Raw genomic sequence first — 22,997 nt, 5'->3', positions numbered from 1 at the left:
ACTGGTTTTTATTCCTGAAGATTCTCATGTAAAACACTACTGTCTTGGAGTTGGCCAGAAACACTTGCAGTATAGTCATGGTGAGCTGAAGCAAAAGCTGGTGGCACACAAGCAAATTAAGAAGCATTTTTAGTATCAGTGTGAAAGCCTAACTTTATGGTTTTGGTGAAGCTGTAAACTTAAACCTGCCAAAGTACTGAAGCACTAAGAACTTGAGAAGAACCTGTATTGAAATATTGCAAAGACCATTTTGAGTATTTCCTTAATGTCTGGCAAAGATGTAAGAGCTCAGGTTGATATTTTCCATGCTGGTTGCATTCTGGTAGAAATTTCTGTAAAAGCTTCAGCTTTCTTAGTAAGCAATAAATGTGTGTGGGAGAAGAGGAGATGGAGGGGGTTGTTTGGTTCTGTTACAGTTTTGTTCACTTCATGTAACTTAATTGTGTAGTGTTTCATGTCTTGAAATAACATGGAATTTTCAGCAGTGGTTGTCTTTGTGTCACATAATTGCCATAAATGTTTTCCCGGGTTTGACCAGAAACAGGTCATGGCTGAGAGTGTGTTTCCAATGGAAATGTTCCAGGCTGTTGCTTTTGTCCTTACTAAACCTTGCTTTTCTTGAAGTAATAAAACTTCCTGTCATAGGCCACTGTTTCCTTGAAACCTGAGTTTGGAACTGCAGGAGGCTGCTGTGATTTTAAATGTCAGAAGTGAGGGTAAAGAGACCTCTTGCCTGCTATGCTCTGTGTGCCCATTGTCTGGAGAGAAAAGAAGCAGAATGACTGGAAGGGGAAAAGCCATGACAGTAGGGCAGGATGGGTTCCAAGCCACAACTGATAGGTATGAAGGGATAGGAATGGAGATGGAGATGTCAGCTATGGTCAGTGAAAGGTCTGCCTTGTCATTCAGCTTTTGCAGCTGAACTGTTTTTTCTAACTGTTTTTTCAGTTCAAGTGTGTTACGAACAGGTGATTGCTTTTAGTTCTTTTGCCCTTCATTTCAGATGGAGGATCTATACCAGTATCCATGTCTCCACCTAAGACAATCTGATGCAAATAATGTTTTAATTATTATATTTAATTAAATGGTATGCATAGAAAACGTGGTCTGAATTAAGATCACACAGGCTGTGTCTGAAAAATTAGTTTCAACTACAGTCCTGAAACAGCTTTGTGTTGCTTGCATCTTTTAATGTTCCTGGAATTTGCAGCAGTTTGTGATTGTATTTTCCTTCATTATGAGGAGATTCTGTTTTTTGTTTGTTGGTGTTTTTTTTTGTTCTGAAAAGTAAATTTCCTATAATCAAGTGACTGTGTACTGTATTTTTGTGGACAAATATTTTTGTTTGTAGGCATCATAAATAAAAGGTTCTGGTAAATATTTCAAGCAGGATTTTGCAACAACTAGATTTGTTTTAGGAAATGATTCTTGCATGCCAAAGTTATTTTAGAAACTCTCAAGCAGGTCAGGTATGAGTTTGTTATTGTTTGTTTGGGGTTTCTCAATGAATTCCACTTTATGTGGCTTGTAGTTTAACACCAATAGGTAGCCAGTCACCACACAGATGCTCTCTCACTGCCCCTCCTCAACAGGATGGGGAGAAAAATACAATAGGAGAAAAAAAAAAAAGCTTGTGGGTTCAGATGAGGACAAGGACATAATTCATGAATTACCGTCACAGACAAAACAGACTCAGTTTAGGGAGACTAATGTAATTTATTGCTAACTGATAACAGACTTAGAGCAGTGAGAACCAAAAGCAAACTACAAACAACTGCAACCCTCTTTTACTTCCCACCCACCAAGAGGCACAGGGAAATGAGGGCTCCCTAATGTTTTGTCTCCACCGCTCCCTCACGGTCCCTCCCTGCCCCTGCTCCCCATGGGGTCCCTCCCATGGATGCCGTCCTTCCCGAACTGAGCCTGCGGAGGCTGCCCACAGGCAGCAGCTCTTCAAGAATGGCTCCAATGTGGGTCCGTGACATGGGGTCTGTCAGGAGCAAACTGTTCCAGCACGGGTCAGGAGCAAACTGCTCCAGCATGGGTGGGGGCAGCTCCCCACAGACCCCTGCTCCTGTGTGGGCTGCAGCTCCGGCCCGGGGCCTGCTCCTGCGGGGGCTCTCCATGGGCCGCAGCCTCCTCCAGGCCACATCCACCTGCTCCACCGGGGGCTCCTCCACCCATGGGGGGGCTGCAGCGTGGAGATCTGCTCCATGTGGGACCCATGGGCTTCAGGGAGACAGCCTGCTCCACCAGGGGCCTCTGCACAGGCCACAGGGGAACTGCTGCTGCCTGCCTGGAGCACCTCCTGCGCTGACCTGGGGGTCTGCAGGTAGAGCTGGTTCTCCAACATTTTCTCACTCCTCTCTCCTAGCTGCTGTTGTGCAGCAGTTTATTCCCTTCCTTAAATCTGCTCTCTGAGAGGCCCACCTAGCATTGCTCCCTGGCTTGACTCTGGCCAGCAGCATGTCTCTTTTGGAGCTGGCTGGAGTTGGCTCTGATTTGACATGGGGCGGCTGTTGGGCTCTTCTCACAGAGGCCACCTCTGCAGAGTCCCCTCCCCTCACAGAGCCCTCCTGCTACCAAAACCTTGCCATGTAAGCCCAGTACAGGGCTTAATGCATTAATGATAAAAAAAAAAAAAAACATAACCTTAGTTATGGTTGCTGATTTGTCTTAACAACTATTGGTGTGTTTTAACCTAGATTCCAAATGCTCTGCAGTTAAAGCCTATTGGAAGAGGAGGTGGATAATTTATTAACGTTACTTTATTTTTTTCAGGTTTTGCAGAGCTCATTGCTTTAAATACTATTTTCTTTCCCTTACTTCATTCTCTATTTCAAGTTATTTATATGTGTTCTTCCACATAAATCATTGATTTATGAATAAAAAGGATGTTAGTGGTCTATTTCAGAAAAAAAAAAAAGGCGATGGTAGGTGATGGTACAAGACAGGCCTTTTCATGATTTCATATTGAGATAATTTAAACTATTTTTAGATGTGGGGAGCTAAAAATAAAGACACCTACTGAAAAGTTACATGAATGGGTTTTGATTTTTCTGATATATTTGATAAGTATGCTTAAATTAGGTTCTAGACACTTACTCATTTCACAGAATCAGAGAATGGTTGAGGTTGGAAGGGACCTCTGAAGATCATCACGGCCAACCCCCCTGCAGAGCAGGATCATCTTGCCTCCTAGGCACATTGCCCAGGATCACACTCAGGCGGGTTTTGAATATCTCCAAAGAAGGAGACTCCACAACCTCTCTGGGCAACCTGTTCCAGTGCTCTGTAATCCTCACAGTAAAGAAATGTTTCTCCATGGAACTTCCCGTGTTTCAGTTTGTGCCTGTTGTCTCTTTATATTTTATTAGGATAGTGTTGTTTAATATGTAGACTGAGTAATTCTAGTTAGGGCATTTTACAACTTCCTAGTTTCAGACTTCAGCTGTTAAACTTTTTTTTTTTTTGTCACTCTATTTGACGGTTTTCCTGTACAAATAATAAACTTCTGTGATTTTTCCCTTCTGTGTTTTTACTCATGTAATTCCAACTTTTTCTTTCTTCTGCTTATTCATTTGTCAATAGTTACAATACTTTCCTTGCTCTCCATGCTATCTCTTTGAATGTCAGATGTGAGTAAAAACAAGATAGTAATGAAGGTTTACAGGCTCACATAATTCTGGTTGTACAGTGTGGAGGCAGTTGACTTGCATAATGAGTATACTCTTCCTAGTCACAGAATATTATTCAGAGGCTAGCATTTTAAAGTCACAATCCTCCAAAATGTGATTGCTGCTGCAACTTCACTCTCTGTCCACGTCAAGTATTCTCTTCTCTTCTTGTAAGTTTGTACATTTTGGTGATCATACATTCTTGTACGCATACTATCCCTTTCTAAAAATGTTTGAGACAAATGTGATTTTGTAACTGAGAGAATCCTAGCTCGAAGCAGAAGCTGGCTATGTTTATTGAAGGAAGAAGGTCTCGGCAAAGAAAAGATTGTATACATTCTATGTGTATGTATGCACATTCTTTGTGTTTTAAAGTCCTTTTGTAATGTTTCATATGGAAACTCCAGAGTTGTGTGGTTTTTTTTTTTTTTTTTTTTTTTTTAAAGAATACAGTAAATGAACCATGGTGACTTTTAGAAGCTCCATCAAGGAACAGCAATCTGTGCATCAAGCTTTTTATGGATCTGGGCATAAGTTACTTGCTGTGTTGTTTGTAATTATGCTGGTTAGTAAACCAGGAAAAGGCACCTGAAGGAGGAAGGAAAGTTTACTACATGTTCTCTAAAAAACACTAAAAGTAGTCACAGGGAGTACAAAGACAAATGTATTAACTGAGGTTAATCTCTGCTAGTTTTACTAGGCTGTTTTTTAGATTATTTGTCATTTAACTAAGATTAACGTGTTTTTTTATCTTTATATATATTTTTGGAATCAGTTTTTTGGTTTTAACTCTTTCTAATATAATTTAATTATCAAAACGTTTGTCTCTAGCTTGTACTTTAAATGTTCTTAAACATTTAAACAAAGGTTTTCATGCTATGCATTTTCTTCAAGGGTTTCATGGTGTAAAGCATTCAGTATACTTATGGAGTGGACTTGTGGATTTTTTTCATGGATGTACATAAGTCATTTAAAAACATAGTGAAAATAAACTGAAGGTGAAGTGCCCAAACAGAATTTTCTGTTTGTTTTATTTTCAGTGCAAATTATCTTGTCTTTCAATCTCTCACTTCTTAATTTTAAGTAAGAAAACTATTAGACCCTTGATTTCATTTTGCTTTTTGCTTTGTGTAGTGTTGCTTAAAAAAAAAAGTAGCATGTTCATCCTTAGAACGTAATTTTTATTACAAGTATGTTTTATATTCTTTTCCTTCATAGCTTGACACCTTTAGAACTAATATTGATCTAACTAAAGAAAGTGGGAATGATGAAGCAATTATAAACAACACATATAAACCTGAAGAAGAGAGTCCCCGATTTACAAAAAATAAACTGAGAGAGAAAGCATCAATTGCAGAGAAGATAAATAATGATATTGTTAGTGGAGAGGCAAACAAGCAACCAAAGTCTAACAAGAAGAAAAAGAAATCACTGTTACAAGAACAACTTAATGAGGAGGACAATTTATATGAAGCTAAACTGGAGAGTTTTGAAAAAAAGATAAATGATTTTCCAAAGAAAAAAACAAAAAGTAAATCACAAACAGATGTACCTCATCAAGAAGGTGATAGAAAGATTAAAAATTCCTTGACTGAAGTGAGAAATGTAACTGAATTAGAAGAGGAAGAAGAACTAATTCAAGCCTATCAGCTGCATGTGGCTGAGGAAGAGGTAAATGCAATTAAAAAGAAAATAAGAATGAAACTTAAAGAACAGATGTCTGAATTTACCTCCACTGTTCAAAGCCATGAAGCTGCACTGAATGATGAAGTTGACAAAAAGAAGAAAAAGAAAAAAGAAATCACAGGATTTTGTGAAGCTGAAACAAGGTACTATGATAAACTACCTTAAAACAATATGAAAACCTTTGCTGAAAATTCATACACACATAGTATAGTTTATCAGAGAGCTTTTGCCTGTACAATTTTTCTAAATGATGAACAAATGGATAATTCTGTTATGGAAATAATTACTAAATAGTGTTTCATAACGCAGAGAGTAATATTAAAACTTACAGATTTTGTATAACTTTTTAAAAAATATCATTTTATGTCTGTTTTATGTGGAAGCCACTCAACCATTTAGTATGTTCTCTTGGTAATGAGTGATGGCCCCAATCCAGCAAAAAACTATATACTTAGCTTTATTCAAATGAATAGTTCTGCATGCACACAGGAAAGTGTTTGGATTGCAAAAAGACTAATTCCAGGGAGCTGTGTTTGTGTGTATTTTCAAGATACACAGATGATAAGTTAGAGAACTGAAGATGAAGTTTCAGGTGTATTAATGATGTTAACAAACAGTTGTATTCATATTTGCAGTAGATTGCAATTGCTGACAGTAATCCATTACGTTTCAGTGCAATGTCCCTTTCTGAGCTACAGCATCACCCAGAAGATAGCAATGAAAATCATTCATTGGAAAGGCAATTTGTATCAGAAGGACAGAATGTGGAGGAAAGCATGGAAAAACAGAAAACAAAAGCAAAGAAGGTTAAAAAGAAAACTAAAAAAGGTATGCCAGCAAAATGTTAGAATGGTGTGCTGCTTTATCTTAGCCTCTGTTTTTGTTTGTGTTTTTTTTTTAAATATTTTGCATGTGGTACTAATGAAAGTGACTGAGACTGATGTTGAAGTTATTAAAGTTTATTTAGTTGTATTTTTGTGCTTCCAATTCTAATACTTTTTTTATTTTTAACAGAAGTTAATTTGATGTATCTATCCAAAATCTTGATAATTCTTTTACCGGAGATAACTTTAGAATTGTGGTTACAAGTGTCTTTTAAGAATAATATTTTATTTATCTACCAACTTCACAGTTCATTACTTAAGTGCATATTCTAATTGCCTTTTTGTTATTTCATCACTTTTAACTTCTTATTTACATTGTAAAGGCTGTATCACCACTGTTTTAATGCGGTGCTCAATTTAAACGTAAGAAATACTTTTTCACACAACATATACTAGAGAATTGGAGAACTCATTTCTTCAGATGGTGCAGAGACCAAAATAAGAAATGACTTTTTTTTAAAGGGATGTTACACAAATTCATGAGGAATAGGTCTTTTGATAACTATTAAGCATGGTAGTCTTATTTTAACTTCTAAATCAGGATGTTCTTTAGCCAATGCTTGATAGATACAGGCTTTTTTTTTTTCTCTCTTTAAAAAAGCTATAGCCATAGGCTGTAGTCCAGAGCAGGATACTGAACTGCATGAATTTTAAGTCTTTCTGGCAAAGAACTTCTGTTGATTAAGAGAAAGACCTCCGCCTTTAAATAAAAATGTTTGTTAATAGGAATAGGTTGTATGAGGCATATAATGCATATATACTATGCATTCAATCATTCAAATTTTATTATTTTATTTTAACCTATTAAAAAAAGAACATATGAAGTACTTTACCATTAATTGCTAAAGGAATACAAAGTGTTTTTGTTCCTTTGAACTGCCACTAGCAGAACATAGTAACTTCTGGTGGTTATTGTTTTGTTCTTGTTTGTTACTATTTCTAGAAGATAACACAGGATTTACTGCAGAAAACAATGAGGAAATGAAGGATTCAGAAGTTTCAGTTCAGTCTAAATTTGGTTTTGATGATGATGTTGTATTGGGAGTTTATATCCATCGTTCTGATCGACTTAAAACTGATCTCCTGGTATCTCATCCTATGGTTAAAATTCATATCGTTGATCAAAGAAGTGGCTTATATGTCAAGAAGGATCATAGGTGACTTTTTTTTTTAATAAACTATCTGTTGTCTGTGATTGTTATAAATGCTTTTTTTTTAATCTCTAGAAAATGTAATACGGAAATAACCATAGAATGGCTCGGATTGGAAGGGACCTTAAAGATGGGCATCCATGGGCAGGGATGCCACCCACTAGATCAGGTTGCCCAGGGCTTCATGCAACCTGATCTTGAACACCTCCAGGGATGGGGCATCCACAACCTCTCTGGGCAACCTGTTCCACTGCCTCACCTCCCTCCGAGTGAAGAATTTCCTCCTAACTTGTAATCTAAATCTCCCCTCCTTTAGGTTAAAACTCTTCCCCCTTGTCCTGTCATTATCTGATTGAGTAAAGAGTCTCTCCCCATCTTTTTATAAGTCCTCTTTAAGTACTGAAAAGCCACAATGTGGCCACCCCAGAGCATGAAGCTTGCAAGGTCGTTATTGTATTTCTAATTGTATTAGAAATACAATACTGTATTTCTAATCACTTCGGTTGCCTCTTTCCATTTTCATTATCCATACGAATCCCAAAAACAGATTTCAACCCTGCTTATGCATAGTGATCCTGGAAGAGTCTGTGGAATAAAGTTGGTCATAATAATTTGATTGCTAGGGTTTTGCAATTCAGCCTGTTGCATTTCTACGTTCATTTGCCTTAAGCTTTGTATGGCTTTAGATTTTTTTCTCAAACCAAATAAATGGTATCTTGTATTTGCTTTCACTAATTTAAATTACTGTTTTGTTTGAGATTCGTTTTATTTAAGGAATTACAACAATTATAACTGTTTGGAAATTTTCAAACAGTGAGAGGAAAGTTTCATCTTATTATGAAGAAGAACAAATAGAGCACATTCTTCCTATTATGACGCAACCATATGACTTCAGACGGTTTAAATCAACAGTTCCAGAATGGGAGGAGCAAGTAATATTTAATGAGCGCTTTAGTTATTTTATTCAAAATACTGAAGAAAGCCCTCGGGTAATTCTGTTTTTTGAGGTAAGATTAAATATTTAAAATTTTTGCTTGTTATGATTTTGTGTTACATTTGTGTTTCTTCAACAGTATAAATTTAGCTTATTCAGATGTCTTATTTCAGTTATACTGAATTAATAGCAGAGCTTTAAGATACAGCATTAAGTGGAGATATCAAAAAGCAGTATTGGTGATTGCTATTATTTATAAGCTAAAAAACCTGTTCTGTAAGCAGTAAGGGGAAGAAAGCTTTCTTATGAATTCATGAAACTTATGAACTTGAAAAGATTTGTAAGATTGTTCTAGATCAGGCGGGATGGCACCACATAAAGAGGCTATCAGTTTCTTTCCCATATTCTTGAAATTCAAAACAGTTTATCAGAAACTCAAAAAAGGAGTCTGTCTGCTTGTAGCAACACCTCTTTCCTCTTGTACCAATGAACAAGCTGTTGCCTTGTTTTCCATTAATTTTTTAGACATCTGCTTCTCTCTCATTCTTCATAAATTAATTATTAGTTCACCCCCAATATGGTTGTGTTTATAGGAAAAAAATGGAGTATATATTCAACACAATTTTCAGCTCAAGTATTACAGTATTTATAAGAATGTATATATCATGTATATTTCATATACATTGTATATACAATATCACCTTATGTTTCTTTGTGTTCTCTGATGCTCATAAATGAACACACTTATAGAATTAAGAGTCCCTGGTTACTTAGCACAAAAGTAATTACAGTTGAATGTAAAGGTTCGTCATGGGAATCACATTAACAATGGAGAGCCAAAGTATGACTACACTGAAAGCCTCCTGTTTGATTTCAGTGTAGTTTTTGAAGTTAAAATTTCAAGATAGAATGATATACTGGAAGAATTACAGGAAATATGAGAAGATTGTGGCCTGACCAGAAAAATGAAGAATCTTGTGGACACAACTGATGAAGTTAGGAAAGGACCTAACCATTTTTGACCAACCATTTTCAGCTAGATTAGTTTACAGCTGGTTCTGGCTGTAGGATTTATTATCTATATGTATGATTTATGAACTACATAGGATTTATGAAAATTACACATGAACTTTTTCTAATGAGACAGAAAGGAAGAAAAATTTTTTTTAAGATCAGATTTATGTTCTTTTTTAAAATACGTCATATATAGTCATCAGGCAAATGCAAAAGGTTCTGTTACTACTAATGGTGTACTTGTGTGGAAGAAGTACTGTTTTTGTACTTGCCTAAAATTGAAATCTCTTTAATTTAATGAATCACCTCTAGCATATTTTTATCAGTGTTTTCTATTAATACTAAGTATATATTCATCAGAAGTACACTTATATTCCTGCTAATGTTTGCAGATCCTTGATTTCCCAAGTATGGATGAAGTGAGAGCCAACTCTGATGCACAAATTCAGGAAGGTGGTTTCCGAAAAATCTGTTGGGCATTTCTAAAGGTATTGTAAATATTTCAAGGAAGAAACAAAAAATATAAATATTTCTTATCAAATTATTTAAAAAAACTAGCTTTTTATGAATTACTGAAACAATTCTGAATATTTCCAGACAACAGAGATGAAAATCAAATTTTTTCTTGCCTGTCTGTTCCCTCTTTTCCCTCTCCTTTCCCCACATAAAATCCATAGGAATACATTTGTCAGTAAAATATTTTTTTCAAAAAAGTATAGGATGTGTGAGAATTTTGCTTATTAAGAGTAGATTTATTTTTTTAAAAATTTCATGAGCTGTCTTTGCAAAGGAAAAAACAAATCTACTGATTTATGTACCTCGGCTGTGCTGTATTGTAATGGCATTTTTAGTTGTCTGGTCTTTGGAAAGACTCCCTAACCTGATAATAAAATCACTGTCATTTTTAGATGCAAAGCTTGAAATGAGATACAGGTAGTTTAGCCCACACATCACGTACCTTTTTCTCCTTTTTAGAGAGACTTGAGTGTGCCAAATTGGACTTGTGAGAGCTAACAAGGTGGTATGTGCTCTAACTTGCCTGAGGATTGTACATTTTGACCTACCCCTTTGGATGGTAGATCTTGACAGTCCACAGCATGAGACATATAGGAGAGGATAAATGCACTGCAAGCTTAGGAGAAAGCACAGGGACCTCCAGGTCATTCTGTACTGATCATCTTCTCGACACTTCCCAACATGAATCTGCAGAAATCAGGGGTGTGGTATTCCCTGTCTGGGTGTATGTCTGGGCATTCAACACAGCCTACTTCTGAGCAAATGGAAGGATGAATTTCAAGCTCATAAATACAAATAAAATTATGACCTGTTCTTCATTACTTATTCTTTATTATATCTATCCTTTCATCTATCAGTCAAAGTAGAAGTTCCTGGATAAACAGTGGTCAATGTTAATGGCAGTAGTAGGTACACAAAAAGAAAAACACAAGCATTAATTTCTGACTTTTTCTAACAGCATGTATTGATTTTTAATCAGTAACAGGAATTCATTTTTCTAACTCTATTTAGATCAATAAAGAGAACTCTTCTCTCGGAAGAGTTAATGCTTTCACGTATCTTCTGTTCTGAGGCCATGAGACAGAAGGGGAAGAAAGTCTGCTCTGAGTCAAAGCCTTACCTATGCCCTTTGCTGTAGAATTCAAACTTACGTGGGTGAGGAGGCAGGAAGAGGCTTTTTGTGGATTTACAGTCATTTGAGATTTGGGTGATTCCAGCAAGTGGTACTTAAAACAAAAAAGTCAGTGGGACTGCAGAGGGCATCCCACCTACTGGATGTTGTCACTGTGCACGTGAAGTATATTTAAGAACTAAGCTTTAATCTTAGTGATTTGATGAAGGGGTTATTTAATACATGCTTATTTCATTATAGCTTTTAGGAATAAGCTTCCCCGATGGGAAGTAGATTATTTCTAATATAGTAAACAACCAGAAGATAAACTCTAAAATCCAAGACTTCTATTAATTTTGTGTTAATGTAACACTTCTTTTCTTTTTAATTGCTCTCCCAGCTTGTTGGTGCAAATGGAATTCTAAACATTGATGGAAAACTCCGTCTGCAATTGTATTACCCACCTCCAAAGACCAGGTCACATTCAAATGTTGTTGAGGTTTATGACTGGTGGGCAAGATGTCCTAGAAATCGTTACCCATCAACTTTATATGTAACCATAAGAGGCATAAAACTTCCAGATCATGTGAGTTAAATATATTTACAGATACACAGACTTTTCTGTAGGAGTTAGTAACTAACTGGCGTGTGTTGATGATGCATCTGTATGCATTCATATAAAAGCTGTACTTACATGTAGGATATGAAATGGTTAGTATGTAACTAGTTATAGCAAGAACTTTGCATCTTAAGATTCATGTTCCAAACTCAGGACTTCACAGCTATCTTTAAAAAACAGACGTTCTCTCCTGTGTGCAACTTTGCATGTTCTGCCATTGACAGAAAACTTTCAGGGCATGTTCTGGAATCTGGTATTCCTTCTCATTACGAGAAACACTATTTTGAGTCACGGGGCTTATGCAGGTGTGTAAATTCTGTAAGTGAGAAGGACCATAAGTCACTTAACTCTGAATTGCTTTAAATATTTGCTATGCGATAATCATGTATGAGGTTTCTTCCAGTCTCTTCATTTTTCAGATGTAAAAATGTAATGCATTTAAAGTTAAAAGTACTTTCTGATCTTTTAGAATACACACTGTTCATTTTAAAACATTTTTCCTGATAATTTGTTTGCCTTAAGGTTGCTCCTTCTTTCCGTTCTATGGTGGCTGTTCAGCAGGAACAAAGTAGTGCAACACTGTGTGAGCTCCAGAGAGAGGGATCTAAAAAATCATGTGAAATCACTTCTCCGGAGAAGAAAAAGGAGCAACTTAAATGGACAAGATTGCCTGGACAGGTGAAGTATTTTTCTTTGCTTTTTGAAGAAAAATAGTTTAAAGTTCTACTACCTTTTAATAGTTTTATTTTTATGATGTGTTATGAAGCAAATCATTCACTGAAACATTAAAACAATAACAAGAAAACTACTAAGCGAAATACAAAACACAAGGAACTCGAAATAGTAGCAGAGGCATAACATCTAACCAAATATGGTTGATATAATTATTTTTTCCCAGAACAGTCAGGTGTTCTTAATCTCCAGAATTCTCAAGGATCTGAAAGAGTAGGGCTATTCAGGTAGTGGAAGTAAGACAGTTTCTAGATTTCATCTCAGTTGTACAAGTCCTTTCAAAGGACTTAAATACACCTGAACTTCATTTTATTTCCCAATAACGTTTGCTAATTATAATAGTAAAGAATAGTCGAGTCTGTTTTACAATGCAAATTTTCCTACTACAAATAGCAGGAAACATAAAATGCGTATTTATGATAATGTTAATTGCAGAAAATTGCAATTCTGCAAATAACTGTATTCAAAACCAAGTGAAATATAATCCTAAGAATATTTGCTTGACATCCAAAAACAAACAAACAAGGCAGTTCTTTTATTCTTAGACCAGTCCATATACATAATGAAGAACCTTATTAGCAGTGATCATCTCTTTTATGATGTGGTGTCTTGTGAAAGAGTTTCAGTAAGATTATCATGATGCTGCATGTCTTTGCTCCAAAGAATAATAAAGCAGATATTTCTTTTAAAAGAAATAATCACTCCAAATTATTATTTCCTTTATATACATAAAAATAACTCTTATCTTTAAAGCAAAATTACCTTTTTAAAGAACCACGGTATATTTGTATCTGTCTCCAGAGATACAGACTGATAGGTGATGTTACTTTTAAAAATCCTCCATGTAATTATGAATCACTTATGAAATAAATTTTGTGTGAATTGCAGCTTCATGAACTTTAAGAAGTTTGCTCTAAGCTGAAATTTATATTCAACATTTTAATGATTTATTTTAGAGAGGTTAAAAAGCATTAAAACACATGTTCAGTTTCTAAAAAAATGTGTTTACCTTTATTCTCAAGTGAAGAGTGAATACGTAATTATATAATAACCTGATTTATTCATTTATTTTAAATGCATAGGAATCTGCTCATGCACGTTTGTCACTCTTAAAAATCAAGTTTAGGTTAAATTTCTTATAACTACTGTGGATATTTTAATTTCCCTTAATTTTTTAATTTAGTTCTGGAGAAAAAGCCCATGGATAAAACAGAGGAAATATTTTGAGAGAAAAAGATGCTATGCTACCTGTATAATTTTTTGAAATATGTCATTTCCAGTTAGACTCTGAAAAAATAAAAATAAAAATAAAAAATGGAAAATTCAAATACAGATGAGGAATGATGAAGGCAATTTGGTAGACCAAACTTTTGAGTTTCCGTAGTTACTCTTATAAGTCCATGCCATAACTGTTAAGTTAGTAAAGGTTATGCTTAAACTCCTTAAACAAGTTTGACTTACTAATTTCATAGCTTATATTACTGAGGATAGTCATGATTAAGCATATTTTAAAATGAATGAAATGTTACTTATAGATTTTCTTGGGTTTTAAGGACTTTTTGTCTGTTATAATGTGCAGAAATGAACATACAAAGTAAATGTGATCTAAGTTATGCTGCAGAACTGTGTCTCTTTATAAGGTTGATTTTTTCTTTTAAATTCACTTTGGATATTAATAGCTTTTGAAGATAAGATATTAATAGCATGGCATAGCTGAGAATGTCTTTTTAAGTGTTGATTAGTTGATATTTGTAACTCTGTAATCCTAATTCTTGCCTGAAAAGCTAGGCTTGTCGCATACCGAACAAACATCTCTTTTCACTGCGAGGTGGAGATATGGGCTGTTTCTGTATTCGTTTCTCGCATGATGGGAAGACCCTGGCAGCAGCATGTGCTGGAAGGAATGGATACCCCATTGCTTGTAAGTTAATTTTTTTTCTCTATCATCGAAGTAGTTTGGCATTAATGGAAAATGTGTATTTTTAATTTTTTCAAGAGGTTTTGTTTTATAGTGTGTCTTGTAAATTTTCCGTACATTAAAGACTTGTGGAAATGATCTGTCTGTTAATAGGCCTGGAACTGGCTTTTCATACATGGTAATATATGTACGAGTCAGTGACATGAAATAACAGTATTTCTGCATAGAATCCTAGTGGAAGTACTAAATCAGTTTACATAAAGAACATGTTATCTGATAATAAGGTTTTAGGTGAAATAACTTTTTAAATTCTCACCCCCCACTTTTTTTTCCCCTCTAATCTATCATCACGTCTGGAAAATTGTCATCTCCACACTGGAGGCTGCCGTCTTCCGTAGTCCAGTTCAGCTGGAACTACAAATATTCCTTATTACTCAGACTTCGGGATGCTTGTTCACAAGCATCAAACTGCATAGTACTGTTCTGCATAAGAATTTTTAGATTTACAAAGAGTAGCATTTTAAGTGTACAAAGTAAATGTTTAAATGCAAGGAACTGTAAGTCTAGGTTCCTTTATTGTACACCTGCAGAAAATGATCTCTATCTTAATATTTATCTAACATTGGTCATCTGCAGTCACAGTTTCAGAAATTAAAAAAATAAATAATAATCCTAATGTGGTTCTAATTATGTAAACCTGGCGAGCCCAATCTCTTAAGCATTAAGGCATTTGTGACATCTGTGAACCACTAGATGGAAGTATACGCTTGCTGTTTATGTATACCTAGCAACTATTTGATACTGTTTTCTGAAAATGAGAAGGTAAAGAAAATGAATTGACGTATGCTAGCAAAAACTCAGTATGAGACTAGACTAAACTTTGCACTAGTAATTGTGTATAATGGATTGTAAACACTTACAAAAATTTTATTTTCCTATTTGAACTTCCATTAGTGTATGAAATTCCTTCTGGACAGTTCCTGAGAGAATTTTATGGTCACCTTAACATTGTGTATGATCTTTGTTGGTCAAAGGACAATGAATACCTTCTTACTGCATCCTCTGATGGTACTGTCAGGTACGTGTGACAGAAATGTTCTGGCAGACAGCTTCAAAAGTGTGAGAGTGGTGCAATTTTGTGTATATAAATTTGAGAGCAAAGCTTTTGCAAAAAAATGTAGTATCTAAATGTACAGCAGAAAAAAGTGTTACATTTCAAGAAATCAGTGAGGCAATTGGAGTATTCTATCCTTAGAGAATTGTCATATTCGGAATACAGTATTAAGCTTGGAAATTTGAACTTGAGGCAGGAAATTTACATTTGCCATGTTGCACATATATAAACTTCTGAGGTTTTGGAGATTTGGTTGAAGTATTTAACTTTAATTACTGTAGTTATAATTTGATATTTCTGAGTCTGAAGGTGAAAACATTTTCCTCAACAATTAAAAACTGTACTTTAGTGCAGTGTTAACATTAAAATTCTAGTCTGTTTGAGATTTCAAAGCAAAACTCAAAATTACAGAAAGAACTTGAAAATATGGCTATGACACTGCAGAATTTTACTACAAGCAACTTCATAGGTTTTCATGGACATTTTTGGGGGTTTTTAAGCTCTTCAGATTCCTATCTGTTGTTTCTGTTGTGCAACTTGGTAATGCTACAGGGAGTTGCATAATTAAAATGCCAGAAGAATTGTTAAACGATACATTGTATATGTGGAGCCTTTTTGCCCCCTCCCCACCTACCTCCTCACCCCTTTTCTGTGTAGGAATAAAGAGAATATTTTGAGTACTTGTTCCATGTTTTTCTTTCTTTTTTTTTTGTTTGGATGCATATTAAAGAAGAATTTCTGGTATTAAAGTAAATATTGATTTCAGTCATTTATATTTAAACAGTCCAGCTGTTCCTCAATTCTTGAATTTCTGGCAGCATGATGAAACTAGTCTTCTGCCTTCTTTTCTGTATACTACACAGTCACTGTATGAGTTATTTCCTGTATTTATTGACCGTTGCCATAAGCTCCTTAAAAGTGCCTCAGTTTAGGAAAGGAGTTTCTTCTTTTTTGCTTTCATGTTGGGAACATCTGGCCTGAGAAACATGGTAGAATTAAAGGATGAAGACCAAAAGATACACTGTTGTTGTAAAGTCATAGCTGTTTATTACCTGGATCATAACTCTCAGACTGAGTTCTAAGGCATCTTAAAGGGAAGTTTGAGAACTTAGGTGAATCCTTCTTTATATAGTGCTTCATATTAGCAGTGCTTCTCCTGAGGATACGCAGGCTTTAGTCCCTCATTATTTCTGAGCAATAAATAAACTTTTCTGTTGTTAAGAGTAAAGCCATTTTAAAAGATAGGTTTGTGACCTTTGCATGGTAAGTTGCAAGTTAAACAGTGTACTCCTAAAGATTGTAATTTTGTAATGTACTTACCTCACAGTAAGCTTAGAATTCTTCAGCAGTCACCAGAAACAAAACCTGAAAGGATAGGATAGCGCTCAATTAAATTCTGTTTTAACTGTGCTTTCTGAAAATGCTACCCACTTGTATTTTATGGTTAAGGTACTATTCCATTCTTTAACCTCATCTTGGGAGAAGGCTCAATATAGGTGTGCACACACAAAAAAAAAAAATCCTAAGAAAGAATCCTAAGAAATCTTACAGCTGTAAGGATAGGAAATAAATCCATAGTAAAAACTGAGTTTATGTGAAGAAAGTGTCCTTGAGAATCATGATCATTATGGTGTGGTAAGTAATTGTTGTTTTTAAAATTTTCTAGAGTTCTAGTTATATTTAGTGGTCCTGAATATTTGTTTGTGGGTTGTTTTTTTTTTTTGTTTGTTTTTTTTGGCGTTTGGTTGCTTGTTTTTTTTTTTTTTTGGTCATTCTACTTTTTTTCCCCATTAACGTTAAAACATCTAAAATAATGTGTTTATAATTCTTGAAAGAAAAAGAAACCAAAGTATTCCATGCATTGCATTGTGTATTCAAAAATGTGCAAAATATCCATTAAATGAGTGTGTAGTCATGAAGTTACCTGGAAGATGGAGTACTTTGTGAGGTATTAAACATATCTTGTTTGAGAAAATGCTATTGAAGTATTAAATATAGGTGGAACAAATTTGTAAGATAAACAAATGCTGTTAAGTATTTGCAAGCATTTGATTTCAGAACCACTAGCACAAAATACGTTAATTATATGTGTGTCTGATTGCTTTATTCAGTAGATATCCTTTCCTTTTAGAATGTGGAAAATTGAAACACAGGCTGCATCTGCAGTGAGAGTTTTCCCTCATCCTTCATTTGTTTACACTGCAAAGTACCACCCAGTTGCTGAGTCTTTGGTGGTGACAGGATGTTATGACTCTGTGATTAGAATCTGGAATGCAAATGTGAAAGAAATCCATGGGCAACTGCTACAGGAGCTTGATGGTCACAAAAGTTTCATCAACACACTTTGTTTTGATGCAGAAGGTATATACATAGTATTACTTCAGATATTGCTCATTTCAATCGAAGATCAGTTTGAGTGTTACTTGAGCTTCATTTCATAGCAGCAATATGAAATGTTGCTAAAATAGAATCATTTTAGCAGTGTTAGCAATTAATGTATCAGTACTGTGCATTATTTGGTACTATTTTGGGCAAACACAAAGGGATGTGTAGTCTCTGATATCACTGAAGAATAATCAGAAAAGGAAAGCATAGAAAAGACAAGCAAACAAATATATCCAGCAATCATGACAGGGCAAATTTTTTATAGTAGTTTAGTTTGCTTTGTTCCTGTAGCTAGCTGTTGTTAGTTAATGATTTGTTGTATCGCAGCAAAAATTAGCAGAAAATAGAGCACAGAAGCTGCTATTCAGAGGATGCAAATGCATCAGGATGCAGATGGAAAGCCTCATAGCTAGCGTAGAGAGGTAAGTTCGAAAAAGTAAGTTGGGATAAAGAAGTAAGTGGAAGAATTATGTGGTAACTTAAAAGCAGAAGTAGGTATTTGAAACCAGCTTCTAGAGAGCTATCCTAGCACTTCAGAAGATTTCATGATCAGTACATCAGAACAGTAGTGAAGACAGCTTCTCTGTATTGTTCAAAGCTGTCAACTAAATACAAGGATAGAGGAAAATAAAGTAGCAGTAATTAGATTATGAGAATTTTAATGCTACACTGAAGAAGTGGAAAGGTGGTGAACTGTTCCACTTTCTCTGCTAATGCTGAAAAGTGAGAGAAGGACAGATTAGTTATGACATTGTGAGGAATGTTAGCAGGTAGATTAATAGCTGAAAGTGGGTGTGAGAGATTTACTGACGTACTACTAGATGATGGGAAGAGTTGAAGATAGATGAATGAATAAGATTCTTGAAAGCGTTTGACTTCTGGTATTAGTGACATCATTAGTAGCTTTGTGTTTCATTTTTGGAGATATTCATGGGAGTAGGTACTAAGAAGAGGAAAGATGCATTTCTGTAAAAATAAATAAATAAAATAAAATGTGCTTAAGAATAACTATTGGAATTTGTTCAAGGTGTTTCCAGAGAATGTATAGGTAAACAGTAGATGATCATGTAACACTCATTAAGCTATAAATGTTCTTTTTTTTGATGGCTCCCTGGAATATGAGTAGAAAATGAATACATTTAATAACATTTTCAGCATCCCTGCATCTGACTTATTTGCTAAATGCGTATTTGTGGTTTCAGCTTCCAGCATGCAAGTGTGAGCAGAACCACAGAATCCTTTAGGTTGGAAAAGACCTCTAAGATGATCTAGTTCAACCTTTAACCTAGCACTGCCAAGTCCACCATTAAACTATGTCAATGTATTTGCACTGAGTAATCATAACAAAAGAGAGGGAAGCACTGGTGTTTGCCTGTTCACAACAACAATAGAAAAAGTTGTTGATTGTTCATAAATCCTTTTCTTTATTTGTTCTTTTGCATGGTATTCTTACTTGAAGCCTTTATTTCACAGGGCTCCACATGTTCTCAGGAGATAGTTCAGGACTGATAATAGTTTGGGATACATCTGTGAAAGGAAGTTCTCAACACCTATTTCAAAATTGGAGAATTAATAAGGTATACTGATTTCTTAAACTAGCATTGTAATATTTGTGAACTGTTCCAAATCTAGTCATTTGATTTGAATTCTTTTTTTTAATACGTTAACATTTGTTTAACTGGAAAGGTGTATTTTCTTTAAACAACTTGTTAACAACGAAACAACTGATAGAACATGCTATGTTTCATTGACTTAGCACTTCAGAATTACTTTGCATTTTTAATTTTATATGTATATAACATGAAAATGCTTGAAGTTTAATAATGTTATTAACAGATAGATGCTAATTTATTAAACTTATTCTCTAAAGGCAACAATAAAATTGACCACAGGTTTTACAAATCAACTTTGTTCATACTTCTGAGGTGTAGTGTTCTATCAGCATTTCTGTCATCAACTGTGTTTCAGAAGTTTAGAGTCACGATAGAATGTTTTTTTGGTTGTGAAAAGCTGATTGCCTGGGATACAGGGCCTTAATCTAGGAACAGACATTTTCAGTACTTGAACAGAGTGAAGAGAGCACGAAAAGAGTAATGCAAGAGAAAAATGAATAATAATGATTACAAACATGAGTTTTAAAACACCTTTTTCTGTAGGAGATAAAAGAAAATGATATTAGAGGAACTCCAATAAATCATTTGGAGGTGCATCCAAATGGAAGGCGTTTATTAATACATGCCAAAGACAGTACCCTGAGAGTTATGGATCTCAGAATGTAAGTAGATTTTGATATTAGTACATATTTCCCTTTGTTTTTAAAGCTTATTTAGGTAATAAGGCGCCATAAGCTACTAAATATATTATAGCTGTGAAGAAGAACAGATGTCCTAATAACTAAGGATAGCAATAATAGGGCTAGGAAATGGTTTCAAAACACTGTTGTGTTGCATACCTTTTATGTGATGTTGGGTAAGTCTTTTAGAACAGAGTATCTAAAAATGACTGGATTACTTGGGAACTGAAGGCAACATGAAAGAAACTACCCTAATCTCCTAAAGATTGCATTCACTTTTAAAAATGGAATCTAGGCCTGAGACTAACTTTAAAATTATAATATTCATATATTTGTGCCTTAGTTTTGCATTAGAAAGACTGTGGAAGAGTGTTTTTATGATAAAAATAGAATGGAGATCATAATCATGTGTACAGAATAATGTATATAATGGTTATATTGAGCAAGTGGTAAAATATTTTAACCCAATTTTTTATTTTCTTACTTTTACTAATTGTGAAAATAATGCTTTAATAATAAATGGCAGTAAATTTAATAAGTAATAATTTAATAAGTAAATAAGAATAAATTACAGTAGAAAACAAGGGGTTGATAGAATCACTCAAGTTGTGGTTGAATGCAACCTCTGGAGAGTGTTTTGTCCACCCCCTTCTAAGACTAGGTGAGAGTGGGTTGCTCAGAGCTTTGTCCAGCTGAATGTCTCCAAGGATGAAGACTCCACAACTTCTGTGAGCAATATTGTCTAGTGTTTGTTCACCCTCAAAGTAACCTTATCGCTCTTTATAGGTACCTCAAGGGAGGCTGTAGCGAGGTGGGGGTTGGCCTGTTCTCCCACGTGCCTGGTGACAGGACGAGGGGGAATGGGCTTAAGTTGAGCCAGGGGAGTTTTAGGTTAGATGTTAGGAAGAACTTCTTCACTGAAAGGGTTGTGAGGCACTGGAACAGGCTGCCCAGGGAAGTGGTCGAGTCACCATCCCTGGAAGTCTTCAAAAGACGTTTAGATGTAGAGCTTAGGGATATGGTTTAGTGGGGACTGTTAGCGTTAGGTTGGAGGTTGGACTTGATGACCTTGAGGTCTCTTCCAACCTAGAAAATTCTGTGATTCTGTGATTCTGTGATTCTTCATAAGTTTAATTGGAATATCCTGTATTATGGTTGGTTCCCATTGCTTCTTATCCTTTAACTATGCAAAGCTGAGAAGAGTCTCACTCTCATCAGTTGCACACATTGATAAGATGCACCTGAACGTTCTCTTCTGGAAAGTCACATTACAGATGTGAATGCTCTTTGTAAATGATTCATCTCATCTTTAATTTCATGGGCTCCCTTTCGATGAAAGGAGCCAAAGGGTGACCCTCACCATGCAGAAAATCAAAGGTCTCTGGTGTTCTACATGAAATTACCTGAGGGAAGTACCCGCCCCACCTCCTGGAAATCTCACTCTTTAATAATATTGGATTGGCTGTTTGAGCTAGCTGAAGACTTTCCAATTTTAAAGTGTCTCTCTTTATTTGTAACTGTAAATGATAAACTATAATGACCATGCTAGAAGGCTAAACTATCCATGTAATGAAAGCATGAAATCAGTAGATTAACTGAGGTAACTTGTAGAGTTTATTTAAACTGGTGGTGATCTCCTATCAATACCATTCCAGAAAATTGTAGAGAGTTATAGTTTAAGAAAGAAAATTAGATGTGCATATTAAACCTCTTAGAAAGGGTTAACATGGTATGCAATTGCACAAATACTTTAAGTCAATTTATCAGTAGGATACAGCATCTCCCCCTGTCTCCCACACCTTTGGCCATGTATTCCTAGCATTTTCTCTGTATCAGCTCTACAGATCTTTGGATTCAGGCTAAGTCAGATCAGTGAACTGATCCGACTAAAATCAGCCTACAAAAAAACAAATGATTAATTTTCATTTTAATCAACTATCTGATCTAACTCATCCAATAGCTGCCAAAAAACTAGAGAAGTGAGGGAGAGCCTGGGAAAATAAGGGTGGAGAGGGTAGCAGCAGGACTGCTGCTTTGACCACAACCCAAAGTTACATTGGCTTAAGTCTATCAATAAACCACAGGGTCAGATACCCAGTAGTGATAATTTTACACGTCATCATTAACTGTTCATTCCCTGTATGAGAAAAGAGGGGGTGGAGGTCACAGATCAACACAATTCACTTTGACAGATAGTTGTTCTGAACTGTCCTCTTTCAACTTTTTTTTATCTTATTGGATAATGCTACTGTCCTGTCACTCAGGTATGTGATCAGGGTTTTGGTTCAGACCTTGGGGTTTCTTTCTTCTGAAGGTTAGTTTCATATTTTGCAGAGCTATTCTACATCTGAGAGATTGTCTTTCTGTTCACACACCAGAAGCCCTTGTTTGGGCGAATATGGTCTTGCACTGTGATCATTATAGCATACTTTTCCCCTTCTTGTCAAATAGAATTGTATCTCAGGTATATTTATCCAGAATATTGTTAAAAGTAATCCTGCCATCTGGTCATATTAATTGTATTACACTTTTCCCAGCATATGTCCATTGTCTCTGCAGTAACAAGTTTTAAATATTAATGTCTTCATTCTTTGAGCGCTGTCATGGTCTACTCCCGTTCTTGCCTCAAAATCAGTATCACAGTATTTCCTGTATATTAGTCTCCACTTTGAACTTCCATACCTCTTTCCTAGCTGTACCTCATGTTTGAGATAACCTCTTACAAGCTGGGTTATGCTTCTTTAAATGCTTTCGCAAATTCTCTATTACGTGATGTTAGCGAACTATTTAACAGTAGTTAATTAGTAGGTCATTATAACTATGCTGACCAGCAGTGTCTTACTGAAAACAAATGGATACTTAAGTAGCAAAATGACATTAAAACTATTAATAGTAAAATAATTAATGTTGATGTTTGAAATTTGTTGATTTTTCCTGCTGTTTCTGTAGCCAGTGAGACAGCC

At 35.3% G+C, this 22,997-nt stretch overlaps 1 protein-coding gene across 3 annotated transcripts in view; it reads left to right on the top strand.

Annotated features, from left to right (window-relative positions):
- Positions 1-22,997, top strand: part of AHI1 (Abelson helper integration site 1) — a 94,400-nt gene that overhangs the window by 5,752 nt on the left and 65,651 nt on the right. For all 3 annotated transcript variants that reach the window (XM_084283594.1, XM_084283593.1, XM_084283592.1), the window contains exons 5-16: positions 4,896-5,506; positions 6,037-6,191; positions 7,191-7,404; positions 8,213-8,405; positions 9,739-9,834; positions 11,374-11,559; positions 12,115-12,270; positions 14,113-14,245; positions 15,197-15,320; positions 17,488-17,717; positions 19,215-19,318; positions 19,898-20,016. In XM_084283594.1, the coding sequence (XP_084139720.1) occupies positions 4,896-5,506; positions 6,037-6,191; positions 7,191-7,404; positions 8,213-8,405; positions 9,739-9,834; positions 11,374-11,559; positions 12,115-12,270; positions 14,113-14,245; positions 15,197-15,320; positions 17,488-17,717; positions 19,215-19,318; positions 19,898-20,016 (2,321 nt within the window). The remainder of the gene's footprint in view (positions 1-4,895; positions 5,507-6,036; positions 6,192-7,190; positions 7,405-8,212; positions 8,406-9,738; positions 9,835-11,373; positions 11,560-12,114; positions 12,271-14,112; positions 14,246-15,196; positions 15,321-17,487; positions 17,718-19,214; positions 19,319-19,897; positions 20,017-22,997) is intronic.

This window comes from Netta rufina, assembly GCF_964035555.1.
Source record: "Netta rufina genome assembly, chromosome: 3".
Classification (NCBI taxonomy): Eukaryota; Metazoa; Chordata; class Aves; order Anseriformes; family Anatidae; genus Netta; species Netta rufina.
Note: the sequence above shows the minus strand (reverse complement) of the source record. Positions and strands in the feature narration are given on the sequence as shown.